Here is a 17,125-nt window from a genome sequence, read left to right as displayed (position 1 = left end):
TTGAACTAATTAAATATTTACTTAGAACCTACCATGTGCTGTTTTAGGCTCTTCTGGATATATCAAGTGATGAGAGACAAGTATTCCTGCCCCTTTGGAACTTATATCCTAGCACAGAAAGATAATTGAGGAGTATCTCAATTACAATGATTTGATCTTTATAAATTATATTAACGTATTAAATTATCACATGCACCTCAAAAATATTTACATTATGTATCATTTTTAAACATAAAATTTGAAATATAGTCAATTAACAATAAAAATAATGAATAAATAAATCAAATATTATATTAGAAGGTGGTAAGTGCTATGGAAAAAAAAAGCATAGTAAGGAAGTTCAGCAATTACAGTAGAGATGCGCATATCGTGGGCTGCGACATTAATTAGACTGGTCAGGGCAGGACTCACTGAGAAGGTGGCATCTGAGTAGTGAAATTGGCCATGTGAATATGAGATGGAAAAGCTTTCCAGCTTGAAGGAACAGCTAGTTCAAAAGTCTAATGCACTAGATTTTGAATCCTCCAAAAATAAGTTTCATAAAATATTGTCAGAAATTCCTCAGCATGGTTCTATTGGATATGTTTAATGTGTATACAAATCCTGTTCTAATATCATTCTTCAAAACATAATTTCTTAAGCTTTATACTAAGAAAAAAATGCATATATAAAAGAACAGATGGTAGTAATAATAGCTACTACTGCTAGGTGTTTACTAAAAGTGAAGTTTTTTGGCATAAATTATTTCATTTAATCCTCACAAATCCCTTTGAAAACAGTATTATTGACTCTATTTTGCAAACCAGAAAACTGAGGCATAGAGGTGTTCGGTATTTAGGTGAGTTATCTCTAATGAGTAAAATCTGTTTGCCTCCAATGCTCAGGTCCTACCCACAATATACTTACACAGTATCTGAAAAGAAAACAGAAAACATTTATAGTTGTGTGAGTATAACACTTAGGCATAGAAAGTCTATAGATTTGAGATAGACTACACATTATTATTATTATTATTATTATTATTATTATTATTATTATCGTATATTATTCTTTGTAGTGAAATTAAAGGGAGAGGGGAATATAGTTAGAATTGCAAATGATGTGATCTAAGCCTTTCTAAACAAAAATCTTGGCCAGGTGCAGTAGCTCATGCTTGTAATCTCAACACTTTGGGAGGCTGAGCCAGGAGGATCACTTGAGTCCACGAGTTCAAGACCAGGCTGGGCAACATGATAAAACCCCGCCTCTACAAAAAAAAAAAAAATAACAAAAATTAGCCAGGCATGGTAGTATGTTCCTATAGTGTCAGTTACTTGGGAGGCTGAGGTGGGAGGATCATTTTAGCCCAAGAAGTGGGGGTTGCAGTGAACTGACACGGCATCACTGCACTCTAGTCTGGCAACAAAGTGAGACCCTGTCACAAAACAAAACAAAAAAAAAAGATTTTTTGTTAATTTTCTTTTTCTTTAACTTATTTTCCACTGCCTCTTCTCAGCAAAACTTTATAGTCTGAGAACATGTTCAAAAGAATAAAAGTTGACTAAAACACAATAGTTAAGCTAAAATTTTGCTTTAAGTGATTTTAAATGTAGATAATTTCCTTAAAATTACAGACTATAATACTTCAGTATTCCATATGTGCATTTCTTAATCTCTCAACCCATAAAGAGAGTTTCCTTTACCTGGCATGAGTAACAAAAATGTAGTAGCAGGTTTGGGTTGTTTGTTGGTTTGTTTGTTTGCTTGTTTTAAGAGACAGGGTCTCTCTATATTACCCAGGCTGGTCTTGAACTCCTGTGCTCAAATGATACACCCACCTTAGCCTCCTGAGTAGCTGGGACTATCAGCACAGGTACCATACCTGGCCAACACTAGCAGTTTTGAGTCAACTTTTACAAGATGGAAAGAATAATTTCCAAGAAACAGAAACTGTTACTGGCAGAACATTAGATACAATAGATTAATCTAATATGGTAATATCCATATTCCTAATTTAGTCAGACAGAACATAACACCAAGTAGAAGGAAACCTAAGTAGAAGGAAACCTACACAGCAAGCTAATACATATAGCAGATCTGATAAAGAGAGCCTGCAGGTCTTTCAATAACCACATAGTTGTATAACTTGTATTAAGAACAGTTCATCTCTATCTCTATGGTTGATCACTATTCTGGTACCACTTTAGGTAAAATAATGCCATCTACAAAATTTGGCTTCATAGGGGACTTCTTACACTTACTGACTTAATAGGACAATGATATAGTCTGAATATATGTCCCTACCAAATCTCATGTTGAATTGTAATCCCCCATGTTGGAGGTGAGGCCTGGTGGAAGGTTTTGGGTCATAGGGGTAGATCCCTCATGATTTGGTGCTGTCCTCATGATAGTGAGTAAGATTTGGTTGTTGTAAAGCGTTGTGTCTCCCCCACTACTCTCTTTCTTGCTCCTGCTCTCACCATGTGAGACACCTGCTCCCTCTTCACCTTCTGCCATGATTGAAAGCTTCCTGAGGCCTCCCCAAAAGCAGATTCTGGCATTTTGCTTCCTGTACAGCCTGAAGAACCATAAGCCAATTAAACTTCTTTTCTTATAAATTACCCAGTCTCAGGTATTTCTTTACAGCAGTGCAAGAATGGCCTAACACAGAAAATTGGCACCAGTAGTAAAGTTTTGGTATAAAGATACCTGAAAACATGGAAACAGTGTTGGAACGGAGTAATAGGCAGAGACTGAAAGAGTTTGTAAGACTCAGAGGAAGATGGGAAGATGAGGGAAAGTTTGGACCTTCTTAGAGACTGGTTAAAAGTTGTGAGCCAAATGTCAATAATGATATGGACAGTCAAGTCCAGGCTGCTGATGTCTCAGATGGAAATGAAGAACTTATTCAGAAGTGAAGCAAAGATCACCCACGTTATGCCTCAGCAAAAAGCTTGGTTGGATTGTATTTGTGCCCTAGAGATCTATGGAAGTTTGAACTTCAGAGTGATGATTTAGGATATCTCGCAGAAGAAATTTCTAAGTAGCAAAGCATTCACGATGTGCACTGGCTGCTTCTAACAACCTATGCCCAGATGTGGGAGCAAGGAAATGACTTAAAATTTGAATTTATATTTAAACAGGAAGCAGAGCATAAAAGTTTGAAAAATGTGCAGCCTGGTTAGGTAAAAAAAGAAAAAAAAGCTTCTTCAGAAGAGGACTCCAAGCAGGCTGTAGAGCAACCACTTGCTAAAGATACTTGCATAACTAAAAAGGAGTCAAGTGCTAATATCAAAGACAATAGGTTCAAGTGATTCTCCTGCCTCAGCCTCCCCAACTAGCTGGGACTATAGGCGCACGCTACCACACCTGGCTAATTTTTGTATTTTTATTAGAGATAGGGTTTCGCCATATTGGGCAGGCTGATTTCGAACTCCTGACCTCAAGTGACCCACCCACGTTGGCCTCCCAAAGTGCTGTGACTACAGCCATGGGCCGCTGCACCTGGCCCTCTTTTCTTATAAATTACCTAGTCTCAAGCATTTCTTTACAGCAATGCAAGAATGGTTTAACATAGACAGTTTCAATCCAATTCCAAATATCAACCTAGCTATGTGGCTACCTGGTTGCCAGTCAAAATACACAACTTTTGCCCACTGTACAACTATCTGAGATAAGGCAGCTATTTAAAGAAATTAAAACTAGGAAACTTTCCCTTGTCAACCAAATTTAACACATATAAAATACAGACTTACTTGTCAAATATAAAAAGCCACCTTTGATTCAAAGTCCCTTCTGGAAAAATCTTCATCTTGTGAATGTTTTACTTCTTCTTCACTAAAAACAAGCATAATTAAAGGATGTGTAAACCTTTAAGATCGAATACTAAAATGAAACTGAAATCACCTGTTAGTCACATGTGGCATTTTCTAATCTAGTGATAAAAGTCTGTGTCATTATGAATTCAGTACACCCTTTTATAACTATCTCATTGAGGGGAAGAAATAGCATAGGTCCTTTCATGGGCTGACTAGGTTCCAAGCTTTCACTGTATTTGTCAAATAAGTCTAGAAAATGCAATTTGCCTCATAACATATCCAAATGGATAACATGTCATGTTTGAAAAGGAGGTTCTTAAATCTGAAGTACTCTAACAAAGTATCATTAACTTAGCCCTACCTACTTTTCAACCTTATACATTCTCAAATCGTATGCCCCCAAGAGCATATGATTGTTGGTCTGTATTCCCAAATAAGCGCTGCTTTCCTTCTATTTCCAAGCCTTTGCTCAAGGTTATTTTCTGCTGTCTAGAAAAACTGCCATCTATCTGACGAAATTCTGTCAATCCTTTAAGAATCAGCTCAAAACCCACCATCTTTATGCTTTCCCAGATCATCCCAATAAATATGTTTCTCGCCTTTCTCCTTGCCATCTCATTACTTCAGCTGTACATCTCTTCTAGTATTTACCCATATATGCTTTTTTTTAAGAGACAAGGTCTTGTTCCATCACTCAGGCTGGAGTACAGTGGCACAATCATAGCTCACTATAACCTCGAACTCCTGAGCCCAAGTACTCCTCCAGACTCAGCTTCCCAACAGTGCTAGGATTACAGGCATGAGCCACCATACCTGAACCCACATATACTTTAAAAGTATCTCCTTCATGGTTATGACCCTCTAGAAAGCAAAGACTATCTTATTCATTTTTAACATGCCCTCAATACATCTACAACATTACTTTGCATGTTGTAAGTAGATAATAAACTATTGTAAATGTGACTGAACAGAACGTAAAAAATCTTTGATCTGATTTCTTGGAGAGGAACTTAAACTTCAAGTCACATTTCTAAACATATTCACAAAGACTTAACTTTGTGTCTTTTTTTTTTTTTTTTTTTTGAGACAGAGTCTCTGTTGCCCAGGCTGGAATGCAGTGCCGCGATCTCAGCTCACTGCAACCTCCGCCTCCTGGGTTCAAGTGATTCTCCTGCCTCAGTCTCCCAAGCAGCTGGGATTGCAGGTACCTGCCACCATGCCCAGCCAATTTTTGTATTTTTAGCAGAGACAGGGTTTTGCCATGTTGGTCAGGCTGGTCTCGAACTCCTGACCTCAAGTGATCCTCCTGCCTCAGCCTCTGAAAGTGCTGGGATTACAGGCGTGAGCCACTGTACCCAACCAAAAAATGTATCTACCTGTCTATAGGTTTCTTCATCTGGATATACCACAATTACCTCAATTTTATCTCATCTAAAACATAGCTACTATCTACCCTCTATTTGTACTCTTCTTCTAGTATCTCCTGGTATGACCCTATGCAAGTTGCCTTACTTTTAAATCATTTGGCCTATTTCTTCATCTGCCAAATGAGGAGCTTGGCAATTGATTAAATGGAATCCAAAAGGAAAGTGCAGGTGAAAGTTTAATTTTTAAAAAAAGCTAAAGAAACTGGACCCTGTCTCTCAACATATGCAAAAGCCAACTCAAGAAGGATTAAATGTAAGACCTTAAACTATAAAACTACTAGAAAAAAAGATAGGTAAAATACATAAGGACATTGGTTCAGGCAAAGATTTTGTGGCTAAGACCTCGAAAGCACATACAACTAAAATAAAAACAGACAAATTTGACTCTATTAAATGAAAAAGCTTCTGCACAGCAAAGGAAACAATGAACAGGGTGCAGAGACATCTGCTGAACAGAAGAAAGTATCTGCAAACTATTCATCTGACAAGGGACTAATATCCAGAACATACAAGAAACTCAAACAACTCAACAAGAGAAAACACAAATAATCCCATCAAAAAGAGGGTAAAGAACATGAATAGACAATTCTCAAAAGAAGACATACAAATGGCCAAAAAATATGTGAAAAAAATGCTCAACATCTCTAATCATCAGGGAAATGCAAATCAAAACCATAATGAGATATCATCTTACACCAGTTAGAATAGCTGTTATTAAAAAGACAATAACAAATGCTGGAGAGGATGTAGAGAAAAAGGAACTCTCATACACAGTTGGTGGGAATGTAAATTAGTACAACCGCTATGGAAAACAGTACAGAGATTTATAAAATACACACATACACACACACACACACACACACACACATAGAACTATCATATGATCTAGCAATCCCACTACTATTTGTGTATCAAAGGGAGAACTGCACCTGCATGTTTATCGCAGCATTATTCACAATAGGAAAGATATGAAATCAACCTAAAAGTCCATCAACAAACAAATGGATAAAGAAAATGTGATATATACACATAATAAAATACTATTTAGCCATAAAAAAATAATGAAATCATGTCATTTGCAGCAACATGGATGGAACTAGAGGTTACTATGCTAAGTGAAATAATCCAAGCATAGAAAGACAAATATCACATATTCTCATTCATATGTGGGAGCTAAAAACTTTATTTCAGCCAGGCATGGTGGCTCAAGCCTGTAATCCTAGTGCTTTGGGAGACCAAAGCAGGAGGATCACCTGAATCGCTTGAGCTCAAGAGTTCAAGGTTACAGTGAGCTATGATAATGCCACTGCACTACAGCCTGGGTGAAAGCCAGACCCTGTAAGTAAATAAGTAAGTTAAGGAAATTAAGCTAAAGGATAAAAGAATGGGTGTGCCCCGATTCTCAGGAGGACTTTTCAGCAGAGTTCTTAAAAAGGGAAGATGTGCATAGCTTCCTGCCTGAATAGCCATTAATTGATGGCTATAGTAAATACATATTGACAGATTGAAATGCCTGATGTAGGAGAATGAACTCGATGAACTGACTACAGGATCTGTGTATTTTCTTTTAGGTAATTTATAACTCAACTTTTTTTAATGGGAAGCGGTAGTTAACACTGGATAGTTAATACTTGGCTGATTAGAAACCAACTTGTTACAGAGAAAATGAGTCCCTGCCATCTTGGACATAAAACAGCTCCACAAGACCAGCCTAGCTCTCTGGGCAGGCCGGTAACACTGGGAGGCAGAGGCATGCTCCTTGAATCTCACAGAGGGGGTCAAGTGTTAGTGCGAGGCAGGTAGGAGCAAGGCTGCACACGCAGACTCTGTCACCTGGGCAGCCGCCCAATTCCCGTTTATCATTTGTAACAGAAATGGTGTCCACCTCTTAATAATGTTTTGAGGATTAAAGGAGTTAAGTGGGATGTTTGTAGAAAGCACTCAGGCACAGTAGGAAGTACTAAGTAAATATGTCTTACCAGTATTTATTATAAAAGATGAACAGGATGGCCAGGCATGGTGGCTCACACCTCTAATCCCAGCACTTTGGGAGGCCGAGGCGGGTGGATCACCTGAGGTCAGGAGATCGAGACCATCCTGGCTAACACACTGAAACCCCATCTCTACTAAAAATTAGCCGGGTGTGGTGGCAGGTGCCTGTAGTCCCAGCTACTCAGGAGGCTGAGGCAGGAGAATGGCGTGAACCCGGGAGACGGAGCTTGCAGTGAGCCGAAACAGCGCCACCGCACTCCAGCCTGGGCGGCAGAGCGAGACTCCGTCTCACAAAAAAAAAAAAAAAAAAAAAAAAAAAAAGATGAACAGGCTACTACTACTACACACATACACACACACAGCCACTGCCTAAAAGTCTGACTGGCAATCTTTCCTGGGATTTACTACTGACTAACGAACAGTTACCAAACCTGTCTGCCCCATCACAAGACTCTTCCCGACTAAAATGTCTCTCGCCCACTTGGATCCACTCGCCTGTCTAGGACACAAACCCGTGAAGCACCAGCCCCCGTGACAGAGCCAGATTCCCGCTTCGCCTCACACCACCTCACGCCTCGCGCCAGCCTTCCCACCACTGCCGGCGCAGCCGGCGCGGCGTCACGTGACCTCTGGTTCCGCCCCACCTCGCCCGCGGTGTCATATGATACCTGCCCCCTTCCCCCGCCCCCGTCCCCGCTAGCCAATCCCCTCCCTCCCGGCTTGCGCGGCGTCACATGGACGCTACCCGCTGTCCCCCGCCTGTTGGTTTGTTCCGCAGTGGAGTATCCAGATAGGCAACACTGCGACGCCGGCTGTGGTGGGAATGGCTGCTATACTGCAGCGCGTCGAGCGGCTGTCCAATCGAGTCGTGCGTGTGTTGGGCTGTAACCCGGGTCCCATGACCCTCCAGGGCACTAACACCTACCTAGTGGGGACCGGCCCCAGGTAAACGTTCTTCTCCAACCTCCCCAACGTACGCGGCAGGCCGCGGAGCCCGGGCTGTGACTGATCGCGGGTGTGCGGGCAGTGGAGAGCGCCGCGTCCTGTCCCTAGCAGGGCAGCCCCGCGCCTAGCGGCCCGCCAGGACTGCACGCAAGACACTCGGATCTCGAAGCTAGCTAAAATACGACCACCCCGAGTGATAGCTCTCTAATTTAGCGAGAAATGGGAAAAAAAAAAAAGAAACTTCCTGTTTTGAAACCCGATTTACTCTGCTTGATATTTGAATGCCAGAGTGTGCGTGTTTAAACTTGAGAAAATTCTGATGTCAAGAGTCCAAGAAAGCGTTTACTCTGCTTTCTTGACTTTAACTGGTGTTTTGCCCAGAGTGTAACTTCCCTTCTCAAAAGCGATTAATTATGTTGAGGCGATTTCCTCAACTCAGCAGCAGAGGGCAGGATTCTCTTGGCTTCCAAATTGGTTGTCTGTAGCCTGTGGGATCCTAAGAGGAGCTGACGTAACTAATTTGGAGAAGTTTTTTGTTTCAATTGTGTATGACCCTGTTTGAGTTTAATTTGCAGACACAGTAACACACCTGTATTTCTAAGAATATACTTTTGCTCTTGTTTAACTGCATTCTGTTTTAGTGAAATTATGCAGGAATGGGAGATTTGGTTTACTGCATAGTAAGTCTTAGGCATTTAGCAACTTTTGGAGTCTTTACTGGATGAACCAAGAAAATGTAGTCTCTTGAGCATAGAATTTAATGCGCAGTCAAGACATAAATAATTTTTAAAATATAATTGATTACTAAAAACGATTTAGTAAGTACAGTTAATTGAGTTTTCCTTGGAAGTGTCTACTGTTTGGCGTTTTTCCAGTAAATAAGAATTTTAGAAGCAGCAGACCTGCAAGGTGGGCAGGTAAAAGATTAAGCTCAGAGTAAACAAGGCAGGGTCAGGTAGTTACCAAAGGTTTAGGCTACCACCAGAATCTAGGAGGATAGAGAATTAAGCAGGAAAAATGCCAGATCTCTAGGTTACAGTCTGTCTTGGCTGGAAGTCCCTCAACCAAGTAAATTCATAGGCGGTCTCTCTTCAGTGTGTCATCTTAAACTAGTCAATACCTCAGACAAAAGATGCGTATTATCAGAATTACCCTGGAAAGTCTCTTACAAGAACACCATGTTGGAGATCAGTGTATTGTCTCAGTAAGTTCAGCACAACCTGCCTTTTTCCCAGCGTTGAAACAGATGGCTGATTCTGTTTGAAAACCAGATGAAGAAATTGGCTTGTGTTTAGGGGCTATGTTGTACAAAAAATACACACTGTATCTTTAAACACTAGAATCACACTCAACGTAGCAAAGTGCTAGTGCTGAAAGAGACTTAAAGACTAACTGAGGGAAAAGCAGATTTATAGTCGCCTGTCTTAAATTACTTAACACTGTTGCTCACATAAATTAATGGAGTGGAATGGCCAGTGGAATTACTTGCACTATGTAAATTATTTCTCCATATAGTTGAACTAGAGAGTCTGTATAGTTGAGCTAGAAATAAGTGTAGATGATGCTACTGTATAAAGTAAAACGTGTACAGTAAAAGGTGGCTAGAAATTAATATTAATTGACCTCTTGTCAGATGTTCTGAGATTGGTATCCACCCATTCCGCTTCACAAAACAGTTCTAAGATCACAAGCAGCTTTTGTATCACTAACCTCAATGGTATTTTTTCTGTTCTCATCTTCCTTGAACTTCAGTGCTTTGACACCATTGACCACTCCCTCCTTAATTTGCCAACACCACATTCTTCAGGTTTCCTCTTACCTCTCGAGCTGCTCTTTCTCTTTCACCTTGATAGAGTCACCTTCTTTACCAAATCTTTAATGATTTTAGTTATTCAAGATGTAATCCTCATCTCTCATGTCCTTCTACTGTTTGCTCTAGGTGATCTCATCTACTTCTTTGGCTTTACCTTTATTATCTGTTTATTATTACCTACCAAATATATAGCTCCAGTTCAAATTCCAAACTTGATCTTCAGACTAAGTAGCCAACTTTTAAATCTATTTGCATAACTCACTGCTGTCTGGAACTCAGTGTTTTCCATACTGAACTCATAACTTTTCCCAGAAAACTGCCAGGTCCTCCTCCAGTTGTTCATATCTTGGTAAACAAAACCATCAAAGGAAATGCCTAAATACCCTCCCAGACATTTATTTGCTTCCTACTGCATATCCAAGCCATTACGAAGATCTGTTCATGTCCCCTGTTACCACTCAGTCCAATCCAGCACAACTCTTGCTTAGGCTACTGTAATAGCCTCCTAACTGGCTTCTGTACGACTACTTCTGTCTCTTTCCAATCCAATCTTCCCTATGTAGCCTGAGTGGTATGTTAGGAATGAAAATTGGAAGGCCTTATGTATTCTGACCTCCATCAGTCTTATCAGGCTCCTGTCAAACCTCTCCCATTCCAGCCATGCTGGCTTTATAGTGTTTCAGATGAGGTTTATGGTACCCTGTCTCAGGGCCTTGATGCATGCTTTCCTCTTTCTTCCACTCTTCCCTCCCTTCTTTATCCAGCTAATCTCATTCATCCTTTAGAGCACAGCTGAAATACCATTCCCTCATGGAAGTCTTCCCTGACGCATCAGACTGTATTAGAAGCACTCCATACTTTTCATGGTCCTTATCTCAATGATAATGAAATGTTTTTTTGTGCAAGAAGCTTAGTGTCTTTCCACACCTTCATACCCCACTATAACATCAGTTCAGTGAAAGCGTATTCATGGCTATATCCCCAGCACCTAGCACAGAGCCTTATACATGGTACAGGTAGAACACTAAATAGTTGCTGAATGAATGAGCATTCTATGTACATTTTCTCTTAATTTTCACTATAATGACTCCAAGACTGCTGGATAACTATAGTTTTAGCTGGTCTTCCTTTCTCATCTGATCAGCCCATGAATGCCAAATGAATTTCACTAAAACACTGCTAGACCTAACTGTGATGCTTAGTACATAAGCACTCCATAAGCATTTGAATCAACAAATGACAGCCAAATTGTCCAGTATTTTCACTTTCCTCCTCTGCTCAAGAACCTCTAAAAGCTGCAATTTTAACCTTTCCTATCAAAATTGTACATACTTTGTGGGCAGATAGTGTGGCTGATAATAGAAAAAGGCAGTCAAGTGTAATAGAATTAAAACTCTGGACTCTGGTTACCTAGATTAGAATCCTGGTGCCATTTACTAGCCATATTACTTTGAACAAGACAGTTCTAAGCTTCAGATGCGTGATACAACCCAGTGAAGTTGTATAGTACCTACCTCATTAGATGTTATGAGGATTCAGTGAAATTTAAGTGAAAAAACATATATGAAAAGTACTTAACAAGTTCTAGCACATGGAAAACATACCGTGTTAGCTATTATTTTTATCACTTCTGCTTTCCTCATAACATCTAGACAACACTGGGCTCATAGTAAGTGTTCAGAAAATATCTAATGATTTTGTAAGAATGACAGCAAATAGAGACCAGTTAATACCTATCTTAATGTTGATATAAAATACCTATAACAATGAATTTGATTCTACTAATTTTCCATCAATTGAAAATTTTTTTCTCCATTCGTGTAGCAAATAGTTATTGTGTGCCTACTGTGTGTCAGACACTTTGCTCTAGTGAAGAAATCGTTCATAGACCTATACAGATTCATCTATACTCTTCTCTTGAGCCCTTGATTAGCATAATTTGCATTTGCAAAATGACCTCCTAAGATACAGGATATTATTGTCTTGACCAAAAAGAACAAAGTCAGCTAGCCCACGTAGAGATGATACTATCCAATCATCTATTATAACTATTCACAGACATCATGGTTAGAGTAACTGTTTGCTAAGGGAGAAACTAATAACATTTTTTTCAATGTCAAAACTGTTAACAGTTTTTTCAAATGTATAGCTGAAGTTTTATTTTTGCCACATAAAGAATGATTCTAAGCACTTAACCTAAGCAATCCCCTTCTGCTAGAGAAGCAGTGTTTTCAATGGAGACCTTGTATCTGAACATCTAGTGCTTCACGGCACTGGCTCTTGCTGGTTATATGACCTGGAGCAAATCACTTAGCCTTTCTGAAGACTAGTTTTCTTAAAATAAATAATTAATAAAGTAATAATTCCTTCCTAGAGTTGATATGAGGATCAAAAGAAATAGTAAATATGAAAGCTCCAAATGGTTTAAATTGCTGTGTCAATGTAATATGTTATCAGTGTGACTTTTTTTTTTCCCTCAAAGCTTGGTGCAAACTCATGTTTTAGGTTTGATAGTATCTAGACACCCCTCCTTTGTTCTGAATAGATTATATTAATTCCAGAACTTTGTTCTGTTTTCTTTCTTTTGAGAGCCCTTCTTTTGTCAATTCCAATTTTGTTAGACCAAGACAGGGCCATTAAGAGATCTAAAACTGGAGGCCCAGAACATGTTCTTCAGTACCACAGTCATATGGTCACTCAAACTTTCACCTGCAAACAACCAGCACAGGCATTCTAAAAGATCTGTTTTCTTTGCTACTAGATTTTATCAAATTTGTGTATCAACCCTGTTAATTTTGTCATGACTTTTGGTCAGTGTGATGTGATCTGGTCTTTAAATTACAGAGATTTATATTCATTTTTAGATTATGAGATATTTCAAAACAGAGTTTCTTGGAAGGACGGGAAGGCAAGGATTAAGAAATAATTTTCAAAGTGGTGGGGCCTTGATGGATTGAAAAAATTTGAGTCTTACCTGAAGCGTGGAAGGATTCTTTTTGAGGACCAGAAGACCCACAAAAATAGTCCCAGTGACTCTAGGGGCAGTAAGAATTTCTGGTAAATAACCCCAAATGCATGGAGGCAGCCAAAATCTAGGATGGGTGGGCTAGAGAGTGTTATTGGAGGTATCATAGTATTATAGTCTTGTGTATTTTTAATTTAGCATGACTAAATATGCACAGTGCTAAGTGCAGTACAATGTATTATAGATAAACAAATAAATCCATAAATTCCTTGAACCAAACAGATAAGCTTTCTGCCCTGAAGGGACTCAAATTTGTAGGGTGGTATTGGGTGTGGAAATAGACAATAAACAAGTAAATGTGTAAATACATAATATGTTACATGATAATAACATGTAATAACATTTTTTTGCTATGGAAAAAAAGCGAGGTAAGATGGCTAGGAATAGCATCAGAATTCTCTCTGACCCAAGTCAAACTCATCTCAAATTTGCTCCCTCCAGGGTTTACCTTCTTGATTAATGGCACACCAATCCACCCACCTAGAAACCTCGGAATCGCCAACTGTTTCCCTCCTTCCACATCTAGTTGTTTAACAGATATCCTGTTGGTTGATTGTACCTTCTAAATGTTCTTTAAGCCATCTCTTCCTTATATTTCAACTACCAAAAGAACCCTATAATAAATGCCCCCTTGGTCCAGTGTAACCACCTGGGCTCCTGTCTGCGGATAGGACAGTTCAACACTGTGTTTCTGAAGGACATCTGTGCTACAAAACATAGGGTGCAGATAGAAGCCAATGGGCTATGAGGCCATTGCCCTCCTCCCTTATGAGAGGCCAGTTTGTTTTTGTTGGCTCTGGGAGTAGGGTTAGGGAAACAAACCAACCAATAAAAAATAGCCATCCAGTTACTCACTGTTTAATTTTAATGCTTTGCAAAATGCTTTCTATTGTGTGTTACTTTTATTGTTTATTTCCAGTCATATGCAGTTCCCCTTCTCACCAACAGTTGAATGTAAGCAGGGTTGTTTTGTCCTGCTTACTGCAAGAACAAAGTTGTAGCAAATATTATGTAATCCGTAAACAGTTATTGATCAATGAATGAATAACTCAGACTTTTCATCGAGGCTAATCTGTCAGCCACCATGAATTAGTAAGGTGTTACTGTGAAACACCACAAGTAAAGAAGTTTGTGAATTGGATCTTGAGCTGGGCATGGTGGCTCAACGCCTATAATCCCAGCACTTTGGGAGGCTGAGGTGGGAGGATTGCTTGACCCCAGGAGTTAAGAGACCAGCCTGGGCAATATGACGAAATACCATCTCTACAAAAATGAGCCGGGCTTGATGGTGCATACCTGAGTCCCAGCTACTCAGGAGGTGGATGTGGGAGAATCGCTTGCACCCAGGAGGTCAAGGCTGCAATGAGCTGAGATCACATCCAGCCTGGGTGACAGAGCAAGACACTGACTCCAAAAAAAAAAAAAAAAAAAAAATGGATCTTGAGGCACATGTCACCCCGATGTCTTTAGTTCAGCAAAACTTCATAAAGGCCACTTCATGAAATCATGAGGAAGGGCAAACAAAATATAAGGAAGATTCAGAACCACAAGCAAAAAAAAAACAGCTAATTGGGTTGTCTAAGTAAAGAATGAAAATAGCTCAGACGTTTTTCCCATGCTTCACTAAAGCCTTCATTTTCATGTGTCAGGGTGCTGATATAAAACTTCAGTGATAAGTTCTATATATAGTGCCAAAGACTAGTTCCTTTAGGGATGCCATTGAATCAAAATCTTTCATATCTATAAAACTTTTGAAATATACTGAGATATGAGATCTCAAAGGCAGATAGATAAGAGCACATATTCTGGCATCAGAATACCTGGGTTTGAAAGATGTTTCTGCCATTTATCTGTAGAGTAACCTGGGCAAGTTACTTCTAAATATAATGATAAAATATCTATGTTAACCAGTTGTTATGAGGAATGCAATTGTTAAAATATGTAAGGTCCTTGGAATGGTGCCATGTTTTCTTTAATTGCTATGTAAATGTTCAAGATTATTGCTATTATTCCTTGTTTAGACTTAGATTTAGCTCTAATTTTTTTCAGAAAACTTAGGGTGAGATTACTGTAGTTAAGCTGAAGTGACATAGCTGGTTTTTGAGCATGTTGAAAGTAAAATAATTTTTGCAGTTTCTTTAATGTAAATTATCTGTGTACAAAATAATGCTAATATCAACTCAGCGTTCCAATTGTGTGATTATCTTCCATTTAATTTTCAGGAGAATCCTCATTGACACTGGAGAACCAGCAATTCCAGAATATATCCGCTGTTTAAAGCAGGCTCTAACTGAATTTAACACAGCAATCCAGGAAATTGTAGTGACTCACTGGCACCACGATCATTCTGGAGGCATAGGAGATATTTGTAAAAGCATCAATAATGGTAAACAGAAAACATTCATTAAGCTCATTGAGGAAAGCCATGTTTGGAGAATAATTTATTTCAGTTACAGAGCTAAGTAGCCTATAAACCATTTACTAAATGCCTCAGTTTTAAATGGTACTTTTAGAAATTGATGAGACTGTTGAATATTGTGCCTAGTTTTAACAAAGGAGGAACGGAAAGTCCTGATTTCTGTTTCAAATCCTCAATTTTACTTTAGTATGTGAGTTACTATTCAGACTCAATCATAACCAACAACTGTTGAGCATTTACTCTGTGCCAGACACTGCACTAAACAATTTATGTGGATACTGTGAGGTAGGTGCTCTTATTGTTCACATTCTAACAGATTATCTCAGGCCTTCTGTAACTTTAAGGCAATTACTAAGATATGCTGAAATTCAGGGAAGATATCATTGTATTGATAATTCATTGTCCCTGAAACCTATACAGTACTGATATTTTCCATCTCTTTATTTCCTCATCCCACCATCATATACCTAGATTCGTTCATTCATTCATTAAACAAATATTCCTTTTACTGTTATATGTCAGACAGTGTTGTTGGCACAAGGGGTATGGCAGTGAACAAAACAGACACTGTTCTCATGGAGCTTTATTCCAGTAGGGATGTTAATGGTAAATAAATAATAGATCAGTCTGGGTGCAGTGGCTCATGCCTGTAATCCCAACACTTTGGGAGGTCAAGGTGGGTGGATTGCTTGAGCTTAGGAGTTAAAGACCAGCTTGGGAAACATAGCAAGACCCTGTCTCTCCAAAAAAAGTACAAAAGTTTCCCTGGTACGGTGGCATGCACCTGAAGTCCCAGCTACTCGGGAAGCCAAGATGGACAGATTGCTTGAGCCAGGGAAGCTGAGGCTGTAGTAAGCCATCATTGTGCCACTGCACTCCAGCCTGGGCACCAGAATGAAAAAAAAGAGAAAAAAATAGATCAGATCATCATGGATGCTATGCAGGAAAATAAAGGTATAAGAAGAGAAAGGGAAGAGAGAGTAAAGTGGAGAAGGGCAAGGGCTGTTATATCCAGAGTGGACAGACAGAAGGAGCAAGCTCCTGGCAGGAAGGCCTGCCAGGCAAACAGCATTGCAAGAGCAAAGATGCTGGAATGAGAGTGTGGTTGGCACATTCAGGGCACAGTAAGGAGGTCAAGAACATTCATGCTCGTTTACATTGAGCTAGTATTTTTAAACATTTGTAAAGATCTGCTTTTTTAGGCCTTGTGACAATAATTGGGACATCTCAGCTACCACACCCAGTATCACCAGGCGGCCAGTTATAAAAAAAACTAGCAACCAAGCTTCCTTACCCTCTTAGCTCCTTTCTTCCAATCTAAAGGGACTGTATACCACAGGAACGTAAAATCTCTCAGTCTGACTTTTCCTTCTCTTGTCTTACCTCTTTTAATCTTGTCTTACCTCTTCTTTTAATCTACCTATTAAATCTTGTGAATTAAAAAACTATTTTATGCCAGAGATGGTGGTGTGTGCTTATAATCCCAGCTACTCAGGAGACTGAGGCAGGAGGATAGTTTGAGCCCAGCAGTTCAAGACCAGCCTGAGCTACAAAGTGAAACCCTGTTTGCGGGGGAAAAAAAAAACTATTCTGTGATTTCTTAATTAGCTTTGTCGCCTCAGCCAACTCTTCAGGTTTTTCAGTTTGAAAACTTAAAATGTTTGTAGCCCACTTTTTTCCTTCATAAATCAATTTTATTGAGCTTTA

General features: G+C 39.3%; 2 protein-coding genes across 5 annotated transcripts in view; one reads left to right on the top strand and one right to left on the bottom strand.

The window, feature by feature from the left end:
- XKR9 (XK related 9) overlaps window positions 1-7,788 on the bottom strand; it is a 56,154-nt gene extending 48,366 nt beyond the window's left edge. Inside the window, exons 1-3 of one of the 3 annotated variants that reach the window (XM_023184035.2) lie at window positions 7,648-7,788; window positions 3,735-3,816; window positions 412-522 (exon numbers count right to left, since the gene is read on the bottom strand). The gene's annotated coding sequence lies outside the window, so the exon portion shown is untranslated. The remainder of the gene's footprint in view (window positions 1-411; window positions 523-3,734; window positions 3,817-7,647) is intronic. The other 2 variants (XM_023184033.2, XM_023184034.2) reach the window with 2 other exon arrangements.
- Window positions 7,789-7,851: 63 nt separating this feature from the next.
- LACTB2 (lactamase beta 2) overlaps window positions 7,852-17,125 on the top strand; it is a 35,246-nt gene continuing 25,972 nt past the window's right edge. For both annotated transcript variants that reach the window (XM_023184037.2, XM_023184036.2), the window contains exons 1-2: window positions 7,852-8,161; window positions 15,222-15,385. In XM_023184037.2, coding sequence (XP_023039805.2) covers window positions 8,040-8,161; window positions 15,222-15,385 — 286 coding nt within the window. In that variant the 5' untranslated portion in view covers window positions 7,852-8,039. The remainder of the gene's footprint in view (window positions 8,162-15,221; window positions 15,386-17,125) is intronic.

This window comes from Piliocolobus tephrosceles, chromosome 7, assembly GCF_002776525.5.
Source record: "Piliocolobus tephrosceles isolate RC106 chromosome 7, ASM277652v3, whole genome shotgun sequence".
In the NCBI taxonomy this organism is placed as follows: Eukaryota; Metazoa; Chordata; class Mammalia; order Primates; family Cercopithecidae; genus Piliocolobus; species Piliocolobus tephrosceles.
This window is presented reverse-complemented; position numbering and strand designations above follow the sequence as displayed.